This window comes from Cynoglossus semilaevis, chromosome 8 (genome assembly GCF_000523025.1).
Source record: "Cynoglossus semilaevis isolate Cse_v1.0 chromosome 8, Cse_v1.0, whole genome shotgun sequence".
Lineage (NCBI taxonomy): Eukaryota > Metazoa > Chordata > Actinopteri > Pleuronectiformes > Cynoglossidae > Cynoglossus > Cynoglossus semilaevis.
In genome coordinates, this window is record NC_024314.1 from 13,542,997 (window position 1) to 13,564,540 (window position 21,544).

The 21,544-nt window shown below is 40.6% G+C and overlaps 4 protein-coding genes across 7 annotated transcripts in view; 1 reads left to right on the forward strand and 3 right to left on the reverse strand.

The window, feature by feature from the left end:
• Window positions 1–70: 70 nt before the first annotated feature.
• bricd5 (BRICHOS domain containing 5) lies at window positions 71–3,281 on the reverse strand. The gene is made up of 6 exons (XM_025058117.1): window positions 3,228–3,281; window positions 2,930–3,076; window positions 2,717–2,857; window positions 2,532–2,639; window positions 941–1,091; window positions 71–333 (listed from the first exon to the last, which is right to left on the reverse strand). The coding sequence occupies exons 1-6, from the start codon at window positions 3,279–3,281 to the stop codon at window positions 239–241; spliced, it is 696 nt and encodes a 231-aa protein (XP_024913885.1). The 3' UTR covers window positions 71–238.
• An 865-nt stretch (window positions 3,282–4,146) lies between these two features.
• On the reverse strand, window positions 4,147–6,637 carry pgp (phosphoglycolate phosphatase). Its single transcript, XM_008315069.3, has 2 exons — window positions 5,745–6,637; window positions 4,147–5,491 (listed from the first exon to the last, which is right to left on the reverse strand). Exons 1-2 carry the CDS (start codon window positions 6,340–6,342, stop codon window positions 5,166–5,168), a joined length of 924 nt encoding a protein of 307 aa, XP_008313291.1. The 5' UTR covers window positions 6,343–6,637; the 3' UTR covers window positions 4,147–5,165.
• Window positions 5,383–21,544, forward strand: part of grid2ipb (glutamate receptor, ionotropic, delta 2 (Grid2) interacting protein, b) — a 32,609-nt gene continuing 16,447 nt past the window's right edge. The window contains 5 exon segments of the mRNA XM_008315066.3: window positions 5,383–5,513; window positions 10,592–10,718; window positions 13,355–13,608; window positions 14,184–14,513; window positions 15,187–15,341. Coding sequence (XP_008313288.1) covers window positions 13,363–13,608; window positions 14,184–14,513; window positions 15,187–15,341 — 731 coding nt within the window. The 5' untranslated portion in view covers window positions 5,383–5,513; window positions 10,592–10,718; window positions 13,355–13,362.
• zdhhc4 (zDHHC palmitoyltransferase 4) lies at window positions 6,773–10,055 on the reverse strand. Of its 4 annotated transcripts, none has more exons than XM_008315068.3 (6): window positions 9,948–10,055; window positions 9,174–9,247; window positions 8,876–9,054; window positions 8,423–8,548; window positions 8,032–8,276; window positions 6,773–7,171 (listed from the first exon to the last, which is right to left on the reverse strand). In XM_008315068.3, the coding sequence occupies exons 2-6, from the start codon at window positions 9,194–9,196 to the stop codon at window positions 6,872–6,874; spliced, it is 873 nt and encodes a 290-aa protein (XP_008313290.1). In that variant the 5' UTR covers window positions 9,197–9,247; window positions 9,948–10,055; the 3' UTR covers window positions 6,773–6,871. The 4 variants fall into 4 exon arrangements, with proteins under 4 accessions (XP_008313290.1, XP_024913125.1, XP_024913126.1 ...); XM_025057357.1 differs by having other exon boundaries at window positions 8,876–8,970; window positions 9,489–10,036; XM_025057358.1 differs by having other exon boundaries at window positions 9,809–10,033.

Here is a 21,544-nt window from a genome sequence, read left to right on the forward strand (position 1 = left end):
CAGGATTACACATGAAGCCAATGAGGACAGAACTTTGGCGTTGGTTGTGACGGCTCATATTTTCTTCTTCTCTGTTTTCCTCTTGGATGGATTGAAATGGACTCAGGAGGTTTGGACAGTTTTACTAGCAACTGTATGGCATAGAAACCATCAAAGCAGGCTTTTGTTCTGTTGCTTTCTGCCTTCTATTTTGCAGTGCCTGGTTTTTCCTGCTGGTCTGTTGTTGCGAGATCCAGCATCACTCCGGCAGGTAGTAGAAACAGACAGAGACGCAGATGTTGCTGGGAAAGCAAACGTCAATGCAGAAGTAGACCAGCCTCTGTTTCCCTGGACCTGAGAGAGTAGGAGACATGTCATCTTTTGTATACAAGTTTATGATGTTGGAGAAGATGATGGTTTTTATAGACATACTTCTCCAGGCATACTTTAACTTTAACTGCCACTATCTTAACCTAAATTAAGTTTAATCACACAGGTTTTCTGCAGTATTTGTCAAAACTATTGATGTCATCTGATACATGTTTGTCTGATGTCCTCAGCAAGTTGACATATGCTAAAGTACTGAGTGCGTGTACAGTAAAGTACTGAGTGCACTCTCAGCCATTTCACTTCTGTTAAAGGTCAGTCAGTTCATGGCTGAGGGTCAAGTTTCAGGCTGAGTCCTTTCTCTGTTATGGAGCTGCCAACAGTTACTGCACGGACACTAAGCTCTCGCAAATGACGTGAACATTTGAACCTTGCCGTGTGTTTTATACATAAAAAAATAATGGTCATTTGAAAGTAGAGGAATACTACAAATCCATTGTCAAAACTATGTAAGATTCACTAACATTATTGCTGATCTTATCTCTCTACTTTGTACCTGCAGTTGCAGATGTTGCTAAGAAACCATGATTGGTCCTATTTCAACAGCCATGTTCCCTGATGTGTTTGTTCCTACCATGAGCCATCTTGGTCCAATGGACAGAGCTATTGTTGCACAGACCCTGCAATGGTTTGTCAAGTGTGGACATGTCCACCCGACTGTCTGCTGGAACCCCCAGGAACTGTGTCTTCCACTGGGTCTCATTCCCAGTCAGCTGGTAATAACTCTAGAAACAAAGGCCAGCAAGTCAGGAAGAGGAAACCTCTCAATCAGACAGAAATACCAATTTTGATAAAACACATTAACTAAGAAACAAGGGAATCTGTTGATTGAAAGCAAAGGAAAGATAAGGAAGTAACTGAAGTGGCAATAAGGGCCTTTTCCCTCCTCTGTCCAGGTCACCAGGATTTTACAAAGGCTGCATCAAATCCCTTAACTTACCACCTTTGATAGTGAACCACTCAGAATGAGGTAATGCTTGAGTGGGTCCCATAAGAATCAAACCTCTGCTGAAGTACCAAGAAAACCTTTGTACCTAAACACTGAGCCAAACATCATCTGGTCTGGAGCCCTTCTGACAAAGGTAGATAAGATGGCCCCATTCTACGGATAGGTCTGAAAACCAAGGAGTCATGTGAGACTTGACCACCAGAGGAGGTTTTTTTAAACAACGCTCACATGCAGCTTTTAATGCAGGGGAATGCCCATTGTGGAAAAGAAGATAAGTCACAGAAACAATACTTTGCAGGTTAACCTCAACATCTACCATGTTCCTGGTCACCTTATTGATTCTGCCACCTACTGTCAAAGTTATGGACATCCAGGTGTTGTTTTTAATCTTGCAGCTTGTACCACATGCAGTTTTTAGGCTAATGCAAGTCTTAAAGACCCTTCACACAAAGTGAGCATTGTTTTCTACACCAGGTTTCAGGCTTGTTGCCACAGCCTCTTGAAAGAGGATACAAGTTCCTGTGAGGGGGAGAAAGAAGAGATCAAATGTGCTGAGGAATTTTTGCAACTGAGGGAGACTGTATGGTTCTTCAAGGTCCTGCACGCTTCACCTGTCCCTTTGTACGGAGTGGAAGTGATGCCAGATGTACAAAACCTATCAGGCCCTAGCTAAGTGGCTATTGAAGTGTGAGTCGGAGTCAGACACACTGCTTTCTGGACTTAAAAAACTGAAACTCATCATTCATTAAGCAATCCACACAACTTCTGAAAAACATGACGAGGATCAAGATTGAATCACACAAACGCTCCCAGGATTTTGGTGGCATCCTAATTTCCAGAGTTTACTGTTCACATGTGCCCAAGGCATAAACAAATAGTCCATTACTGAATGTCCACATAACGCCGGAAATGGGTAGCATCATGCTTGAGACACGGCTTCTGGAGACCTAAGCTCTTCAAGACTGGCATGGCTTTAAATATTGCAAACAAGAAATATCTCATCGTTTCCAAAACAGAACTACAGCCTGGATCTGATTCTCACATTTCACTTTTTTTCTGCCCCATTTCACATGTCCAGACTTAAGCTTATCTGTGAGAGAAGTTTGATCGATGGTTATCAGCTCACTACAGTGAAACAGACCCAACAAGTTTAAGCACAAGATGCACTGAGAAACGTCGGCTTCTATCTTGACATAATGAAATGCCCACTCCTCACCTGATGTGCTTTCTTCTGAAGGAGGGATTGAATGTTGTCATAATCAAACTGTTGCATCTTCTGCAGGAAGCAGCTGTTCTGTTCCTCTGGTCTGTAACATATCAAACCCTGAAAGACAACAGTGGACAAACCTAAGTTTTAAAACCCTAACCCTTGGGTCAATAATTCACATCAGCTCGACATACATGTTTGATATCAAACAGTACTGTGGAAGTCTGATTTGCAGCTGAAGTCACAGTAAAGGTCACTAGGTGGTTCTGCTGATCCACTACTGCAGACTGATTGATCAGAAATCCTGTCTGATCTGGCGCTGAAAGTCTCACAATCTGTGAAGACTACAAACACAATAGTAGAATTTACCAAGTTATCAAGAAAAAGGCCCATGGTTGCACAGATACTTGACATACCTGAGAGTGTGGTTTAAGCAGACCAAAATGACCTGTCAAACCCAGACCAATGAGGAGCAGAAGCAGAGAAGCTGAGAGACTGACCCAAAATGCCTTGTGAGGAAAATGAGCACCGGAGACAGAATTGGACGTCCCACCCTGTCAAGAAGATGTTAAAGAAAGAGAATTCATTAAGATATTTAAATGGCACCTAGTACTCAATGAAAATTGTGGACTAGAAGAAAGAGTGCAGTTTCCTGTCTCTACCTCCTACTGTATATGTCAGGACTCTTATTCCTCTACTACTTACCGTACACTGCTCGTCCTCCACACAGTTTCCTGTCTCTTTCCAACAACTCACCATCCTGTGTCCTGTGACAGTACCTGGATCGACTGCTCCCTCCTCACGACTATCAACACGGAGCTGCTGTAGTCATTGGTGCAGCTCAAATTCACCTGACCAGCTCCTCTTTGTCAGACCTCAGACCTCCCACCTTCATCCATCCCCTCCTCCTTTCAAATTCAGTCACCCTTACACGGTTAATCTAGACAATTGTGTAGTCTACCAGCAATTTTATTTTATTTAGGCTCTAGTATATCTTTCTGGCAGTATCAGTCATTTTAATGACTTTGCTGCTCTTGAAGGTCAAACATAAGACCAACATCAAAGGACTTGGCCCTCGTCCCCAGGTCAGACAATGAACAATGGATTGTTCAAAAGTAGTGATCTGTGGCTCAAACCTCAGCTGCAGGGTGCAGTTGATGGCTAACTGGACACAAGGTGATCCCAACAGGATTCACACATAAATAAACGATGGCTAACTGGACACAAGGTGATCCCGACAGGATTCACACATAAATAAACTAGTTTTGCTGTCACAAAACTAATTACAAAAATTATATATTGTTGAAAGTTTGGGTTGAAGAAGAGGAAAGACAAAACTCCAAGGTCTGCATCAGAAGACATTGTTCCAGGATTCTATTATAATTGTGAACCATCACCTTTTCAGTTTAAATGAATTTTAGATAGTGGAATACACACTTTTAAGGTTGCTTTTAAGAAATCTTTAGCAGGCATCAAGAAAATGAGCTTCCATTAGAGCCTGATATCAGATAAAACCTAGTCTTACAGGAGGTCTTAGTCGTAATGCAGAGTAGGGTTTGTTTTAATTGATTTAAACAAACCAATGGAGTAAAACTGGACCCCAGGAAAGAAGAGCAGAGATTGATGGAATTAAGACAGTTCATAATTTATTGTTCTAGAGGTGGTGTAGAGATTCTGGTCGTCACTGCTCCTTAATATGAATCAGAAAATGGTTGTTTAAAAGAAGACAAAAACCGTCTTCGTCACTAACAAAACAGAAAAGAAATACAGCTGAGGTATTTGCATGACCTTGTTAATGTAAGTGCAGAGACATTTTGTAAAGGTGTTGAAATACACTTGGTAAATACAAGAAACTGAGGTCACAAAGCTTTGCATTTCACAACATGTTGTTAGAAATGAAATTAAACTGAAGACAGACTCACAAAGTTAGCCACACTCTGATATAACTTGTGAATTGTCTAATCTAGTTATTGCACCACAGACAAAATAGTAGTTTCTAAAGTTGACCTCTTTTATCTTATCCGAATGCCTTGTTACATTTAAGAAATACCAAAAATATTATTTTATATAACATTTAAGTGTCATTTGTAGTGACAACAAAAATAAAATTAATGTTAAAAATATATTTATATATTTTACTCTTTTCACTACGACTTTGGTAAGCACAACTGCAACAATGCTCATACAAGAAAATGTGCATTTCAGTCTCTCACAGATGTGGTAGCTGCAGCCTCATTTGATGTTACATGTATTTAAACAAGATTCTTGAAAACAGTCAGGGTGTATGTGAACTACATAATGTAAACTCATTCATTATGTCTCATTATGTCTAAAATTGCAGGTATTATAAACTCACTTTAAAATTAGTTTTTTTGTAGCCTTTACCCTAAGAGAACTTTGTATTTTTGCCAATTCCATAAATCTGTTTTTCTTGTGTATTTGCTTGTATCAATGTTTTCAGAATTCTGTGTTGATCTGGTTGTTGACAACTGTACCACAGCGTCACACCAACAAATTGGAACTGTCCCTCAGATACATCAGAGACAGTGGGACACTGGTATGTCCCACGCTCCTCAATCTTCTAAGTTTTACAGCTGTTGCTGTACTTAGCTGCTCCTTATTCTCGACACATTTGCAGCAGCTTCATGCCTGCAGAGCAGGAAGCAAATCTGCAATACTGTCCACATAATAATCTGGTACCATCTTCTGTCGCTCTGTGCAGCCACTCTTTTCGTGAGCCTCAGCATCTGCCAGTGTGCTGACCCCAGTGAGGGTCAGCAGGGTCTTCAAGCCACAGTTGGACCCCAGCAAGATATCTGTGTCCAGGCGGTCGCCCACCATGAGACAGCGCTCGCGGTCCACGCCAAACTGGAGGGCCAAAGACTCGAACATGAATTTGCTTGGTTTGCCAACCGTCTGGGCTTTCTGTTGGGCGGCTGTCTCCACGGCCTGCAGGAGGCAGCCTGTACCTGAGGAGGAGAGGAGTAAAAGGTGAGCATTTACATAACACAGCATGTAACAATACTGTATGTGGGAAGCAACCACTTTAAGGCTGTAGCTTAAAAACTATCAGTGCAGGTGTAACAACATAAGGGGCTTCTTTAGAGTCAAGGCTGGGATTAAAGTTTTAGGCTTTAGGATTTACAGTTGGGTTATGGGTAATGTCGTTCTGTTTTGTAACGGTTGCGACAAGTGTTGTCATTTGTGTATAAGCATCCATACCTGGAACAGCCTTGCCCCCCTCAAGGGGCAGCCTGGAGTCCCTGTTGGTGCCTACAAACATACAGTCCTGCCGGATCAGATACTGCAAGGCTCGGTTCAGCTTCATGTAACTGAAATGCTGGTCAAAACCGACCACCACCGCCTTCACATCTGGGTCCAGAGGCACGTTGGCCCAGTCGATCTGCTGTCCACAGATGAGGTCCGGCCCCTCACCGGTCTGCTGGATCCCGGCGGCCGCCAGCTCCTGCGCCATGGCAGGGTTACCGATCAAGTAGACTTTTTTACCCTGCAGCTGGCATACGTTTTTTAGGTAGATGGCGCAGCAGTACGCGGTCCCGAACACTTCCTCCTCTGCTACTTTGAAGCCCATCTTGGCCATCTTCTCCGCGTACATCGTCCGCGTCTTAGTGCTGTTGTTGGTGACAAAGAAGACCCGTTTCCCGGCCTCCTTCAGGCGGTTTATCACATCAGCAGCGCCGCTGATTACCTGGTCCCCACGCCAGATCACTCCGTCACAGTCAAAGAGGACCGTGTCCACGGAGTCCAGGACTTGTTTGAGCAGGATCCCGCCTAGCTTGGAACATTTGGACCCGGACATGGATGAGGAAGGAAACGGACTCTGTCGCGTTGTTTTTTTTTTATAAAGCTGCACTGCGCACGGCCTCAACAGCAAAGTATAGCGATAAAAAACGAAAACAAGCGACGTGTTGAGTCTGAAAGATCACTTGAGGAAAAATAATTATTTTGAAAAGAGTAACTCCTGCTCAGATGGAGACATAAACCTGACCTTCCACCAAGAACATGAAGTATCAGTGTTACTTCCGCACCGGCTTAAAGGGACAGTAACCATGGAAAGGAGGCGTCTACTGTACAGGGGCGGAGCTAGACGTTCTTGTGCAACTGTTTTACACAAACCCACACGTGCCGTACAATTTCAAAATCGCCCTGGTTCTTCTTGTTAGGCAGTCGTACTATTACTACAGTACCTGTGGCCACTGTGAAGTCTGGTACAGAGACATCAGAGATTCTTTAAAAAATTACAAAAATTTTATTAATTTTGTTATAAAGTATACTCAGCAGTGTTTTAAAGTAAGAGCACCGTAACCAAAACAGCAAATGTACATATTTTAGTTAACTTTTCTTTTAGGAAGTCGGGGTGGGAAAAATATTTCCCCCAAGTTTCTGAGAATCCCATGGCTGTAAAAGTATCTCTTAGAATGTTCTGGGACTGGAGTTTTCAGTGGGTCAACAGCTGATGCCGGATGACAGTGCTGACAGAAGTAACCTCGGCTTTTGTACCACTCATTGGAGGTTTGGTTGACAAGAGCCAGGTAGGAATGGAACAGTGCATAACCTCCTAACAGGAAGAAGACAAAGACCAGGAAGCCCAGCATGAAGATGATGCGGGGGAAGCTCATGAAGAGATGCTGCAAAGATAAAAGAACAACAAAAAGGATTGCATCAGGAAAAAACTAAGGCAATATATATGTTGCTGCAGCACATTTCTGAGACACGTGGTGGATGTTTCTCAAAGTCAAGAAGTCATGGTTATTTAACATCATTTGACTGTTCAAATCAGATGAGGTTTCAAATTCTGTAGACTAGGCAAGGTGAGGCTGACGGTACAGCAAAGTTGTCAACATACAGAAGGCAGAATATTGTTTCAACCCTTGTGTTCCATTTATGTATGGTCTGTTAAAGAGCTACAGAATCATGAAATCAAAGAATCAAAGACTGTTCCAATTCCAATGATGCTTTATAAAATAAATGGGCAAGGATTTGTACTTAAAGAACCTACAAGAACAAAGGCATAAACTTCTTGATGACACTGAGCTCCATTTCTGCCTTGGCAAGAATAGAAGCTTTTATATTATATATATTATTTGTAAGAATTATGCTCTATGCCAGGGATGTTCACACTTTTTCGGCTTGGGAGCTACTTCAAAAAGTAAAGTGATCTACCTGGATTGAAAACTATATATGTATAAATATATATTTACTACGTTGATTAAATGGCTGTAGTTGCATGGCACAATACCGTCTGACTCAATACTTCTATGGTCCTTACTTTAGCCCTAGTGATTGGCATTAAAGTAGAAATAAATCTATCATTTAAAAAAAAACGTGTTTCTTTAAATGTAATTGCTCAGGATCTACCAGCACTCCCTTTGAGTTCTACTGGTAGATCCCGATCTACCTTTTGGGCACCCCTGCTCTATGCAGTAACAAAAAAGATAACCAACTTTGAGAAGCCCCAAAGAATGCAGAAGGTACCCCTGAGTGTCACCTGGATAACAAACAAAAACCCTGCTGGCTGCTGCTGGTCATATTCATCGATATAACTGGCCCCCAGGAGTCCTGAGCGCAGGACAACATGAAGCAGCATGTCTGTTGTCAAGAGGGCGATGTCTCCAGCCATGGCACACACACTGAAGAGGTAGAGCAGGAAATAACGTGTGTTCAAAGCGCCAATGCAGTTGTTAACCCAGACACAGTGGTGGTCAAAACGGTGGACACAGCGGTCACAGACTCCTGCAAAACAGAACAAGTGCAGTGGTGACCAAGCTGGACTTAACATCCATTATAGAAAAACCTGCCAAGATATGTTTTAGCAACACTGGTGCAATTCAAGAGAAGCCGTTCATCCAACAAAATACATCAAAGATCAAATCACTCACTGCAGTGCTTGGAGCGTGCCGGTTTGACCAGCTGGCAGGTTGGACAGTGGACGCCAGGGTGAAACATTCTCCGATCATATTGGTATATACTCACCTGACCAACAACTCTCTTCTTAGTTACTGTGCCTGAATGAGAAAAAAAAAACTCTTTTTTTTTTCATGTCTGTTATGAACTTAATTTCAAATCACACCTAATTAATGAGCAGCAGGAAAACCTTAAACCTTATTCATACATTAAAGAGGAATTGTCATGGTTATGAAACATGGATAGAATAATTGAACAGTGGGTGACAGTCTTGAAGGGACTTCTTGAAGATTGCAGTAAAAAAAAGATTATAATATTATTTTTCTCACTTTCACTTTTAATTTCTACTTGCCAATAGTAAAACTGTAGATTTATGTGGGGCAACTTTTGTGGAGGTTTAAATATTCTAAATATTTCTCTTCACAGACCTGGATCTTTGCTGATGCATAGGTAGAAAAAGCAGGTCTTGAAGATGAGAAGGACGTAAGGCACACACAGACTGGTTAGAGCCGTCTCCATCTCCCTGCAGAAGTTGAACACCTCAAAGGTGAACTCTGTATAGACAGCACCTTCTAAAACCAGGTGCAGGTAGATAAACATGTTGCTCCTGCAGTGACAAGAAGATGAAACACACTAGACAACTTTTGCACTGACAGAGGACTTTTTTTAATGTACTTTTTTTTTTTTACATTGAATTGTAAGTGACAGAAGTGTTTAGAAACACACCTCTCATGAAAGAGACTGTGCATGCTCTTCTGTGACCACTTCTGGAGCCATTTTGGTGTAACTGGAGCTAGGATCTGTTGAAAATTGGATATAAAACAAATTACTGTATTTCTTATTTTGTAATTAACTTTTGGCTCATTTATTTCTCTTATTTTAGCCATGTTGTAATAACAAATTTTAAGCTGTTGCATTTCTGATATAACTCCAACGCCACTCAACTCACTTGAGTTAAGTGCTGTAACAGCGCCATCAAGTGTCAGTTTGTAGTATCAACAAAGTAAAATTGGAAAAACGATCAGTAATTACATTTCTCACCTTCGTGATGAAGTTGAAGAGTGTGTGAAAGGGACTTTGCTGCTTTCCTGAGTATTTACACACTAGGGCTATACACGCGAGCACCACCAGTACGTAGATACCAAACAGAGTCAGAAAATCCATCTTTTTTACCCTTAGCTGTTTTTTTCCGACCCCAAAACAAGCCACCGACAGGGCGAAAACTCGACAACAGGCTGTCGCAAGAATAGCATGGAGTTCTAAATCATTACGTTCAAAGAATATGCACTTTGAAGGAAAAATTGAAAGTACTGTCAGGTCGTGTACTGTAAATTTAAGAGACTAGGCACCAGCATGCTTACCAGTTAGCAAGATCAAAAAGTGTCCAAAATATTTACTAAGTCTGCGTAAATACATGTATGTCTCATGTGCTCGACTCTAGGTGTGCCCGTTATAAATCAAAGCAGTTCTGTTCGCTATTGCCAACGGCCTCACTCTCACCCCCACGTTGTTGTTCCGTATATACTGTCACTTCCGTAGCATCCATGGAGCATTTCGTGCTACGTTCGCCGAGTTAGCATTAGCCACGTTTGCTTAGCATAGTGATAATGAAGTGTGTCCTTGCAGGAGGAGGGGGGCGCTGTTGTTGTTCTTTACTGCACTTTGAAGTTAAAGAAATAAATGGTAGTTGTCGCATCATATCTCTCATGAGTTATATGTTAAAACATTGAATGTTTGTATAGATAATATATTTCGTATGGCGGCATATAAATGCCACATTAAGGATACAATAATGAAAAGTACGTGATCAAAGCTACATGCAAGGGAAAAGGTTACACATTTTTTAAATTGCATTTAAGATAATAAAGTATTCATGTGTTATGCTTTTATAAACAATAAAAAGAGCCACACTTGAACATACTATGAACTGTTTTCAGACTGTTTTCATGATTAATCAGCTTTTTTATATAATCACCAGCTAATGTTCACAGTAAAAGCTGCAAAAAATTATATTATCAGAGCAACCAGTGTTTAAGAAGGTTGGCATTCATATTAACTAAACTTTTTTTTTAGTTTGTAAAGTGTCTGAAGACCAGACATCAGTTCATTAACTTAATTGTTTTCTTTGCTTTGCTGCTGTCCAGCTTCACAGGACACCTGATGGATCTGGTTGCAGACATGGACCAGTGCTCATGTTACAGCTCACAGTGCTGGAGGAAAGAGTTTTACTCATACGGTGTGTGCTTACATCTATGGATGCTGCTTAAAAAGGTAAGTGGTGTGTAGTTGTTGGTGTGGTGTGAGGACGTTTTCTAAATGTGTCCTTAAACTTGTTATTGGTCATTAAGTTCATTCATTTGTTAGTATCCTAAAAACATTTTTATATACAAAATACTATACTGTAGGTAGTCCATGGACAAAGCATTGTTTCTCTAAGATGCTTTTTTAAATGAAAATTGTGTTTTCATCTTAAAGTTTTGTAATTTTGTTTCTACAAAACATGTGTTTGATTCAAGTAATTTGACTGAAGTGTTTGTTAGTGTTTGCACATAGAAGTCATTTGTGTTTAATAATTCAGTTTTCTCTGAGCTGCCTGTTTGGTTGTAGTTCGTCTACACCAACTACTACAGTTCTACCTACAACTTTAACTCACATTGTTGCTCCTTTGATTGCTTCCCACAGCGTTTTTTCATTGTGTACTTTCACGATACACAAACACTGATTAAATCTTGTTAAGAAACAGCTCTACATTTTAGCCAGTGAAACTAAATTTTGAAAGTCAACACCTCTAAACCTGTGGCAGATACAGCAGCTCTAGTCCAAATCACTGACTGGACCTTCAGCTAATAAGAACTGAAAATAACAGAGTGACTGCAGCACTTTTCCCTAGAGTTCGCCAATGTCACCATTTGAAAGACAATATAATCAATAAAAAACAGCACAGAGGAGCTGGTGTCTAATATTAACCTGCATGATTTTTATTCCACCTTTTTTTACCAGAATATCCAGTAGATGCTTTTAGGATTTGAAGACTGTTTGCATATTTTTTTTATGGACAGAAATAAACTATCAAAAGAACACAGTGTATTTTGGAGGACAAAGTGAAGACAATTGTATAAAAAATACATTGTTATTTTAGTTCAGGATTTATTCATCCTAACATACAGCAAATCGTTTTGCTAACATTGTTCTGCTTAAATCTAAGGTTAGCTTTTAGCAATAACATTTTGGTTATTCCTCTATCATTAAATGGCATTTTTTTAGGAGATTTGTTCATTTCTGTTTCTTTGGTGGAGATTAAAGCAGTCATGTTTGTGATAAAAAGACTCTAATGTTTATTTGTTATCTGTGGTAGATAACAGATGTGATGTGCTGTGATTTTGAGCAGGGGTTTTGGCTCTTTGAATCACTGTGAGTTGAATATAACAGTCAAGGCAGAGCATATGTACTGACCCCCCCTGTATTGATGGCACTTTGGGGGAGAGGATCTGAAGATCTAGCTCCTAATCCAAATAATCCCACAGGCTAAAGTCTTAAATACGTCCCTGTTCCTTCTTATATCCTTCCCAACATTCTAGCCTGGACACAGAAGTCCAGACGGGCTGCAGCTCCAAATTAGTACTCATCAGGCTTACTCATGTCGCTGCAGAGTGATTCTGGGCCAGGAGCGGTCCCTCTGAGAGTCACCTAGCCTGACAGAGGGAGAGGAGGAGGAAAGAGACACACCGGTGTATTTATAGAAAAATGAGGCCTCACCAAACCTCTTTTTGAGAGAGTATTATTAAGGAGCTGAGGTGCAGGCGTCCCAGTTTTCTGATTAACACTGTGCTGCCGGCCCAAGGATGAATCAGGGATGAGATGCAGCAGGACCAGCTTCTCAGCACTGGCTTTTCATGAACACTCACTCTTTTTCCTGACGAGGTTTCAGGGTGGAAGAAATGAGGCTTTATCCTGATCTGGACGAGCTGTCGCTTTGACTTTAGGCTCTGGGCTTGTCAAAGGGAACGGTTTTTCTTTTCTTTTTTACATTTGTCAGGACAGAGAGTTCTTGCGTGCCACCTGCTCTCTGGATTTCACGATGAAGAAGTTTTTGCAAAACAGGAAGGGAAGAACCTCAGTTCGGCAGAGCAAAAAGGGATTTCGATATCCGCCGAAAGATTTCTGTAAGTCTGTCGTCTAGGTCTGTCCACTGCTGTGGGTGAGAAACACAAGGAGGCCCTGGACCATGCATTTTAGCCAAATGTGATTTGAATGCTGTATTCAGGTTTCAGAACTGATAATCTGTCAAAAATCAAACATTATTTAGTCTTTACTTACCATTCCTCCATAGCTGCAGTCACTGATCAGCTGCATCCCCACTGTTCATACTGAAGGAACTTTTGTCTCTTAGGGTTTATGAAGGTCACGATCTCTGCAGCAATTCCTAATTTGATTGGCTGCTGTGGCGATTGTGAACCAGGTCAGGGTGTGTGTGCTTGTGTCACAGTCCAGGAAAGAAGGTTAAAAAGACGTCTGTTCACACAGAAGACAGCAGGAGGAAGGAGAGTGGAGACAACGTCCTGAAAATGAGTCAAACAGACAAAAGCAAAGAGTGCTTTGATTTGAACGGTCTTTAATCTTTTCAATAGTGTTTTTTAGCAATTGATTTGGCTTAGTTTTAGCAATATAACATTTGAATATTTTTACTACTTTAGGCGATAACTTCTGCTACCTAGATGGCAATAGGCAAGCTAGCTTTTAGTTTACTTTTGGCTAATATTTGATTAGCTGTTTTAGAAGTTGTTTGCTTTTGCTTTTTAGCATTTGTCTAAATCATTTTTGTGAATGTTCGTGCAGTTGAATGTTTTGAAATTGTCTGGTAAGTAGATATTGCTAAAAGTCTCTTCACTCATTTTCTCTGTGTTTAGTCCTCAACATGCCAACGTCCAATCAGGGCTGGCCAGAGGACTTTGGCTTCCAGCTGGGTGGGAATGGACCCAGTTACATCCTGTCAGTGGAGGAAGGCAGCAGTGCTCACCTGGCTGGACTGCAGGCTGGAGACCAGGTCCTGGAGATTGAGGGCCACAATGTGTCCACACTGGGGCCACAAGCTGTTATAGCAATCGCTCAGACGCAGAAGAACATCCCTCCGAGTATTGGAGTGGTGTCACGTATACAGCAGGTACAACTCCTCTGCTGACCTTCAGTTCTAGTCTTGCTAAAAGTTAGCCATGTTAGCAGTTTCAGTGAATTTGTTTTGATTTTGTTTGATTGAAGCTGTTTTGTTATAGCTTGTTAACCATAAATTATAGCTGTATATTTCTTACTAATCTTTAGCCATGTAGACTAACTGTGTTTACCCAACATTCTAACCATGAGGTTTTTATCTAGGTTTATCCAGGTTTTTCTGAAAAAAAAACCAAAAAACTTTTGGGAAACCTTTAGTTTTTTTTTACTAGAATTTTGATTTAATTTTACCACTATTTATTGTACTCCTTTTCACTAATTTAATCCATAGGTACAAGTGAGGAGTGTTTTTGGTTTATTACTTAATTAGCATGTAGTAAAATACCTTTTAGCATAGCTCCAAGGCTTTGGTCATCAGCAATTTCTAACTCTGCTAAAAAAAAATGTAGAATTTAAATTAAATAAAAGAAAGTTAGTTAACTTCTACATTGATTGGCTAATTAATACTATTCTTGGGTCAAACAAGATTAAAATTTAAGATCTAAAGTCTGCTTCACTTGTTTGTGCCAGATGGACATCATACCAGGGCCAGATGGTCGTTTTGGCTTCACTATCGTGGGCGACTGCCCCCTGCTGGTGGAGGACTGTTCCCCATGCTCTCCTGCTGGCCGTGCAGGTCTGAGGGTTGGAGATTTTGTCATGGAGGTGAACGGGATCCCTGTCAGGCAGCATGAGACAGCAGCCGCACTGATCAAGGCCTCACAGGGCAGAACGCTGCGTCTGGGCGTGTTGTGTTTGTGTCAGAGGCAGAAGCGCAGCAGCAGCATGGAGGACAGTCAAGCAGGAGGAGAGGGAACCAAGCAAGGACGGAAACATAAAGCTCTGGAGTTTAACAGGAAGGTATGAAATAGAAAAAGTCTTTAATGTGGGTTCCCAAGTTGGATTTTGTATCCCTTGTCAATAAGGTACTGGTTGAAACCGTTACTTTTCAGAGGAAAGGTGTTGATGGTTACAAAATCACATGGCCCATCATCAAACCAAAACATCACAAAAAGTAAACGTAATGAAATATAATCATTTTCAAATTAATCTAGTTTCAAATTACTCTCAGTTTATTTGATCAGTGTGAAATCTGGACCTGTTTAGTTGAACAAAACAAATGCACAAAGACCTCAAACTTCCTTTTTAGTTTTTACAGCCATCCCCTGCCACCTAGTGGAAGAGTATTTCGTTGTTCTGCCTGTTATTATTGAATAGACAAAGAAGTTAGTTCCCTTTAATAAATCATATTTCTCATACTACTTAATTGCCCGGTGTACAGAGATCACTGTTCTACAGTGTGTGTAAGTACTGTTACATCACTGTTCTACAGTGTGTGTAAGTACGATGTAGTGCAACTGTTACCTTTAAAACAAAGTAAGTTTGGCAAGAGAAAAAAAAAGTAAACTCTTTGACAGAAATTCAAAAATGCTTGCAATTAAGACAACTGATTAAAAGTTTTATTTAAGCCTTATCTTAAGTCATTTCAGGAATCATTAAGTTTTGATTAAAAATCTGTCTAATCTCCCTGCAGGTGGAAGAGATCCTGGGAGAAGAACCAGAGGTGAAGGACAAGCTCTTCTCAGTGCTGAAGCAGTACGCAGCGGAGAAGAGTTATGAGTGGTTGGCCTCTGTCCTGCCGGAGATTCTGACCACGGACGAGCAGCGGCAGCTCTTCACCAACATTAGGTAAGAGCTCCACCTGGAGAGAGAAAAATGTATGGCTAACAATAACCCTAAACACGCTGTACTTCTGGTGGTACTCACTCAGACTGTGGTTCTAGCAGAGAAGATTTATGGATGATAACATTAAACTCAGGTTTTTCCTGCTGCGTCTTCGGTTGTAAAATCAGATTAAAGGCAGTTCTCACTCACTGTGAGGCTTTATTAGGCTGCACCCCATCTGCCACTCAAGGGAAATCTGCACTGACCTTCCAAGTCTCTTTAGGTTCCATCATTATCACAGTAAAGCTGAGGTAGTAAACCAACACATGGAGACCTGTGAGGTTTCCCAGCGCATCACGGTCAGCAGCTTCAATAAGTCATGAGCCACACATATAATAATGAAGTCATTCTTTATTAAAATGTATTTTCTGGTGACCCTGGCACTCTGTTTTCACAATAATCTCCTAATAAAAAATAGAACAATACCGTAAATGTCCAAAGTCTGGGCTGGCACCCAACACTTGGCCCTCGGCATAGTTGTATTTTCTAGTTTTATTAATAGATAATTCAGATGTTAAAACAGTTTTATTTTTACCCCCATTACTGTGGCTCCTATTCCTACTGCTTGCTTCAGAATCAGAAGTCGGCCCTGAAGTATTTTCACATGATCTCTTTTCAAAAGCCTGGGCTCCAGAGAGCTGCGCTAATAAAGATTTCTGTGTGTCAGCTGGAATAAAGCCAGGTGAGTGTGTGAAAACCTTCAGACGGACGGATTTATCTCAGTGTCTTTCTGCCAGTGTGAGTCAGAATCAGAGAAGTTTTGTGTCTTTGAAGACAGAAAATCCTCTCAGATGGAGTTCAGCTCTCACTCCAGACAAATCTATTTATACAGTAAATAGATCTGAATAAAAAGAAAAATCACACTGAGAAGCAGCAGAATCTCAGCTTTGACTCTAATCCCTGACAGACGCTCAGCAGGTTGGACTGATGTTAGAGAGCGGGCCGACTAAACCATTTAACTACTACTACTGCTACTGCTACTGCTACTACTACTGCTACTGCTACTGCTACTACTACTACTGCTACTGCTACTACTACTACTACTACTGCTGTTGCTACTACTACAATCTGCTACTACTACTACTACTACTACTACTGCTGCTACTGCTGTTGCTACTACTACAAATACTAGTATTACTGTTGTTACTATTACTACAAATACTACTGTTGCTACTACTACTAATAATAATACCACTACTTTTGCTACTTACTATTACTACAAATACTACTGTTGCCACTACTACTAATAAAAATACCACTACAACTACTACTACTGCTGCTACTGCTATTACTACTACTGCAACTGCTGATTCTACTACTACTACTGCTGCTGCCACCGCTGTTACCACTAACGTAGTATTTTCTGTACACATACTCTAGTACTTTTGCTAGTTGTTCTTTACCCAGATATTGGATTTCTTACAGTGCAGTGCCTGCAGTGACATCATCAGACCACAGTACTCCATACAGTATATCATTTTCTTTTCTGTCTAATTTGCTCTTGAATATTTCACACAGTTTGTGCCCATTGGTGGTAGATGTGTGTAAATGAAACTGAAACCATTTTACAACTCTAGTCTCCCCCCTCTCTCTCCTCTGTGTTCCCTCTCACAAGGTGAGGTTTGTGTTTGGTTCTGATGGATTTTCTTTTAGCCTGCGTCTCCCTCTCTCCCTCCCTCCCTCCCTCCCTTCCTTTCTCCCTCTCTCTCTCTGTGTTTCCCCCTGACACTTTGGTAAAAGCAGCTTCCTGCACCAAAGTCCCACCATATTTTCCGTCCTCCTCCTCCTCCCCCTCCTCCTCCTTGAAGCAGCAGTAGGTGTGTCAGCGGCTCCTGTCCACCAGCACTAATCATGCTGCTTGTCCTCTAGATTTTGTCTTTCTGAATTTTTCAAAAATGGCTTTCAGCTGAAGTCATGAATTGTCTTGGGTGAGTAGTTCTTAATGTTTAGATTCTCTTCCAACTGTGGTGTTTGTGAAAATCTGCTTGTTTGTTTGCTGAAATTGCATTTTGTTGTGCAGCACCTGCAGCACTTTAACCATCGGTGTATTTATGTGAACGCAGTGGGGAGGTGATTGGGGAGGGGGTGAATAATTAATGGAATTTGATCCTGATCCTGTAGTTGTGGACTAGTGCTCTGAATCCAGGGGGTTTGATGCCATGTGTTTGGAGACATGGTGTGTTTGTTTATGATTTTTTTAACTTTTTATGATTTTATGATGTATATGTGCAAATATGTTTTTAAACCTAGTCCAGTTATTAGATCCTAGGGCTTTGATAATAACAGCTCTCGTAGCAATGAATACACACCACAGGGCAATAATTTGATTTTTTTTTTTTTAACAATAATGTTGTTGTTGATGAACGTTTTAGCCAAAGTACAGCTAATCATAGTCAACACATTTGGAAAAGCTAACAGATAATGTAGCTTAGCTAAATGTTAGCCAGATATATAGCAAATCTGGGAAACAGCCTACAGTAAAACAGTAAAAATACCCATAAATAAATCAAGTTAACCTTTAAATGGCTGTCAGCATAAATTTAGTTAAAGCATTAAATTAAATAGCATTGAAGTTTCCGAAAATGTCCCTGAGACATGTGTCACTGCAGCCACAGTGGTCTCTGGTTATTTTCTGCTCTGCTAAACTCAGTTCTCTTTCACGGTGTTGATAATTATGGTGTTTTATCTTGGCTGAAGGAGTCGGCAGCTGGAGCTGAGACTGAACTGAACACAAAACCAAAGCCTGAGAGTCAGGGAAAACAGAATCCATAACCCGACAGATCAATAAGTTGTTAACCAATAAACTCTCGGTAAATTATATTAAAAACAAATATAAGGGTTATTCTTTTTTTTTTTTTTTTTGGTTCCATTTGTAAACATTTGTAACACATACATGAAGAGTATTGTAAGAAAATAACCTGTACGCAGGGTAAACATGATTTGTGAAAGTTTGTTAAGTTTTTTGCTATATTTCACCCCCTATGTTGCCTCCTAAAGCAGTGTTTCCCAAACTTTTTTTCTGGGGACCCGTATTTTAAAAGTCACAAACCTTCTCGACCCAAATCAATAGACATTATTGGTAATCTTCTGGGAAACATGATGCGAGACGACCCAAAGAAAATATCTTACGACCCACTTGAGGGTCAGAGCCCGGTCTTTGGGAAACAAAAGGGTTCGTAAAGGGTTAATACGTATATGCGTAAATAATATAATAACTTTTGCATCTCTACTTTGAGGTTTTTCGTTCTACATTCTAAGACCGCCCACGATAGGCCAGGGGCCACTGTATATATATGGTCAACAAAGAGCAAACGTGGTAAAATAGTAAATTGTGCTGTTGGATTATTTACAAAATTCAAATTGTAATCAAAAATCAAACAACAGAATTTTGGTTAAAAAATAAACATCAATGTGGCAGTCATGTGGCCAACCTGATTCTGATTTAGTGAGTAGGTGTTCCAGCCTCCAGATGGTTCAGGGGGTTCTCTGTGGATGGTTTTCCTCAGACCAGGAGCCAAAGCTGAGCTCTGAAGAGAGACTTTGTACAGAACTACATTTTTTGCCAACCCTGAGTGAAAGTGTAAACACTGAACAATTATAACGGTAGGCTTTTATCAATGACCACAGAAAAATCTAAAGATTAGGATGAATGCCAAAAATAAACACCCATATACAAAGGTAAGGCCTGACCTCCAAATGTAACCAGTAACAAACTTGAGAGGAAAATAAATAAAAAAAAGTTAGTGCAGAAATCTCTTCAAGTACGCTTCTAAAACAGAAATACCACCTGAATGTGCAGCCACAAAATAAAAGTAATTAGTCTAAATATATTAAATGTTAGCACTTGGGCTTTTTTCTTCATTCATTTTTCTATCCTCACAGAACAGTAAAGGTGAAAAGGTCAAATAGAAAGAACATGTTCAGACAGCTTTCATTAATTTTTAAGGACACACACATTGTTGCATAACCTTGACACTCCATTTAGTCGCTGACAGCAGCAGCAGCAGCAGCAGCAGCAGCCAGCGACCTGTCCATTTGTCTGCCACCGTGCCCTCAAGTCTCATCTGGACCCTGGAAATGAAACACTGTCCTTTTCTTGTCACTTTTCTGCCTGTCATTCCTCCCTCTGAGAAATCCCTCCTGTCCTCCCTTGTCGATTCCTCCTCCACAAACCTTTTTTTCTTCAGATAATTATAGATCTCTGCTCTTCACAAAGGAGGTCAAACCACAGCACAAACTCCTATTGTAGCTCTGAGGTGGATAAACATCTACATGGTGATGAGTAAACCTCAGAGGAGAGCTACGTACGTGCAGCACATACAGTATAGTCTGGAGCGGAACGTGAGAAAATGATGACAAATATCGGAGAGAATGAACAGAGAGAAGGAGCGACTGTGTGACTCCAACACCTACAGAACAGAGGAGCTACAGTACGTTTATTTATAACACTGCAGTTTATTCCTGTTGTTTTTTTTTACCCAGTCAGGCAACACTGTCTAAGACTGCAGTCACACACCGGTTCAACAAGCATCTGCAGAGACGCTGGGCCAGATAAAGATGTGTTTCATTCCACTGGTGACACTGAAGAGCCACTGCTCTGATGTGTGACTGAAGCATGAGTCTAAGGCATAAACACAGTGGAGATTAGTGTTCACATTTTACTGTCTTATCTGGCAGACTGCAGAGGAGAACGCCAGTTTCCTTGGTGACTGTTCTTGGTGGCTGTTCTTGATGACTGGCAGTTCTTAACTGACGACTGATGAATGATAAAAATCTCACGCATTGCTCTCAGAAATTGTCTCTGCTTCGCTGCTTGCTTCCGCTGTGCCGTAGTGCTGAACGGAGAGCTCCATCAAAGAGCGAACCATTGTTGTTTAGTCATTTCACCACAAGAGGGAACCAACGGTTTCTTGTGGCCTTTCTGAGTTTTACCGTCGGAGCTAAAGTTTCTGTATTATTCTGTAGTATGAATCTGTTTGACCTTGAGAGTGGTAGAACATTATTATTTAATTAGATGAAATTGGAACAGTTAGCTCCCAATGTACTAATAATAATATTGCAAATGTTTTAAATTGCTAGTTAAAGCTTATTTAACTAGCCATTAAAGCTTATTTAAAAAATCCCAGAAATGTTTTTAAAACACAATTTAAATTGGTAGACTCTAACTAATTGTAACAAGACTAAAACTTACGAAGTATTAAAAGTATTGAGCTAAACCTTGGGTCTCCTGTATTAACTAGTGCAGTGTTTTATATCTATAAAGGTGTTAGAGCCATAGCTTGATACCACCAGTGTTGTTAAAATATCTGCTGTCTTTTATATCCTGACCCAGAATTAGACTTAACTTAATTAAACTAAACTAAACTAAATTCCAGTCTAAAACAGTGCAGGAGCTGGAGGTGCTGAGAACATTCAGCCTGAATCATTTGTAACAAAGTGCTTGAACAGCTAAGGGTAATAATGACAACAGCCTCAGCTTGGCCTCAGCATTGCTGTGATATTACATTTTCTTCCCTCTCTCTCTCTCTCTCTCTCTCTCTCACGTTGTCCTAATTGTTTAACATATCTGTCTGATGTGTTTTCACACAGTTTAATTAGACTCCAGTGGACGTGTCCACACCAACTCTTCCATCTCCCTCATCTTTACCAGCTTAGCTGCTGCTAATTACTCGCTTGGTGCAGTTTTTTTTTTTAGCCGGTCTGCTGGTGGATGATTCATCTCGTCAGCAGTAGAACCAACCAGTCCAATCACAACAGACTGGTGTAGGTGGGAATCAGAAAAAAAACAGTCGCCTGTTCAAATCTGTGCTGGAGCTCAGCCCTCAGTTGGGTTCTGGTGTCTGTGTGATTCAGGAACAAATGGTCCTCAGCTGATTCCCTCTGTACCTGTGCTGGCATTTAGATTTCTTGAATTTGCACATCTTCTGTTCATGCTTTGGAATGGTCAGTGTTAACGTGTGTGACATGATGTGTGTTTATTCTGTGTAGGCTTCTAGATCTGTGCACGTGGTTCTAATGTGAATGTTTCCATGATCCTCATATTCATGGAAGAGTTGGTTCTTCAGCGTTCTCCAAAGTTCCTCAATAAACATCTTAAAAAAACCTTGAAAATCACAGATCATTTTCCAGTAATGGAAAACATGAAAAAAAAAAATTAGGCCGACATC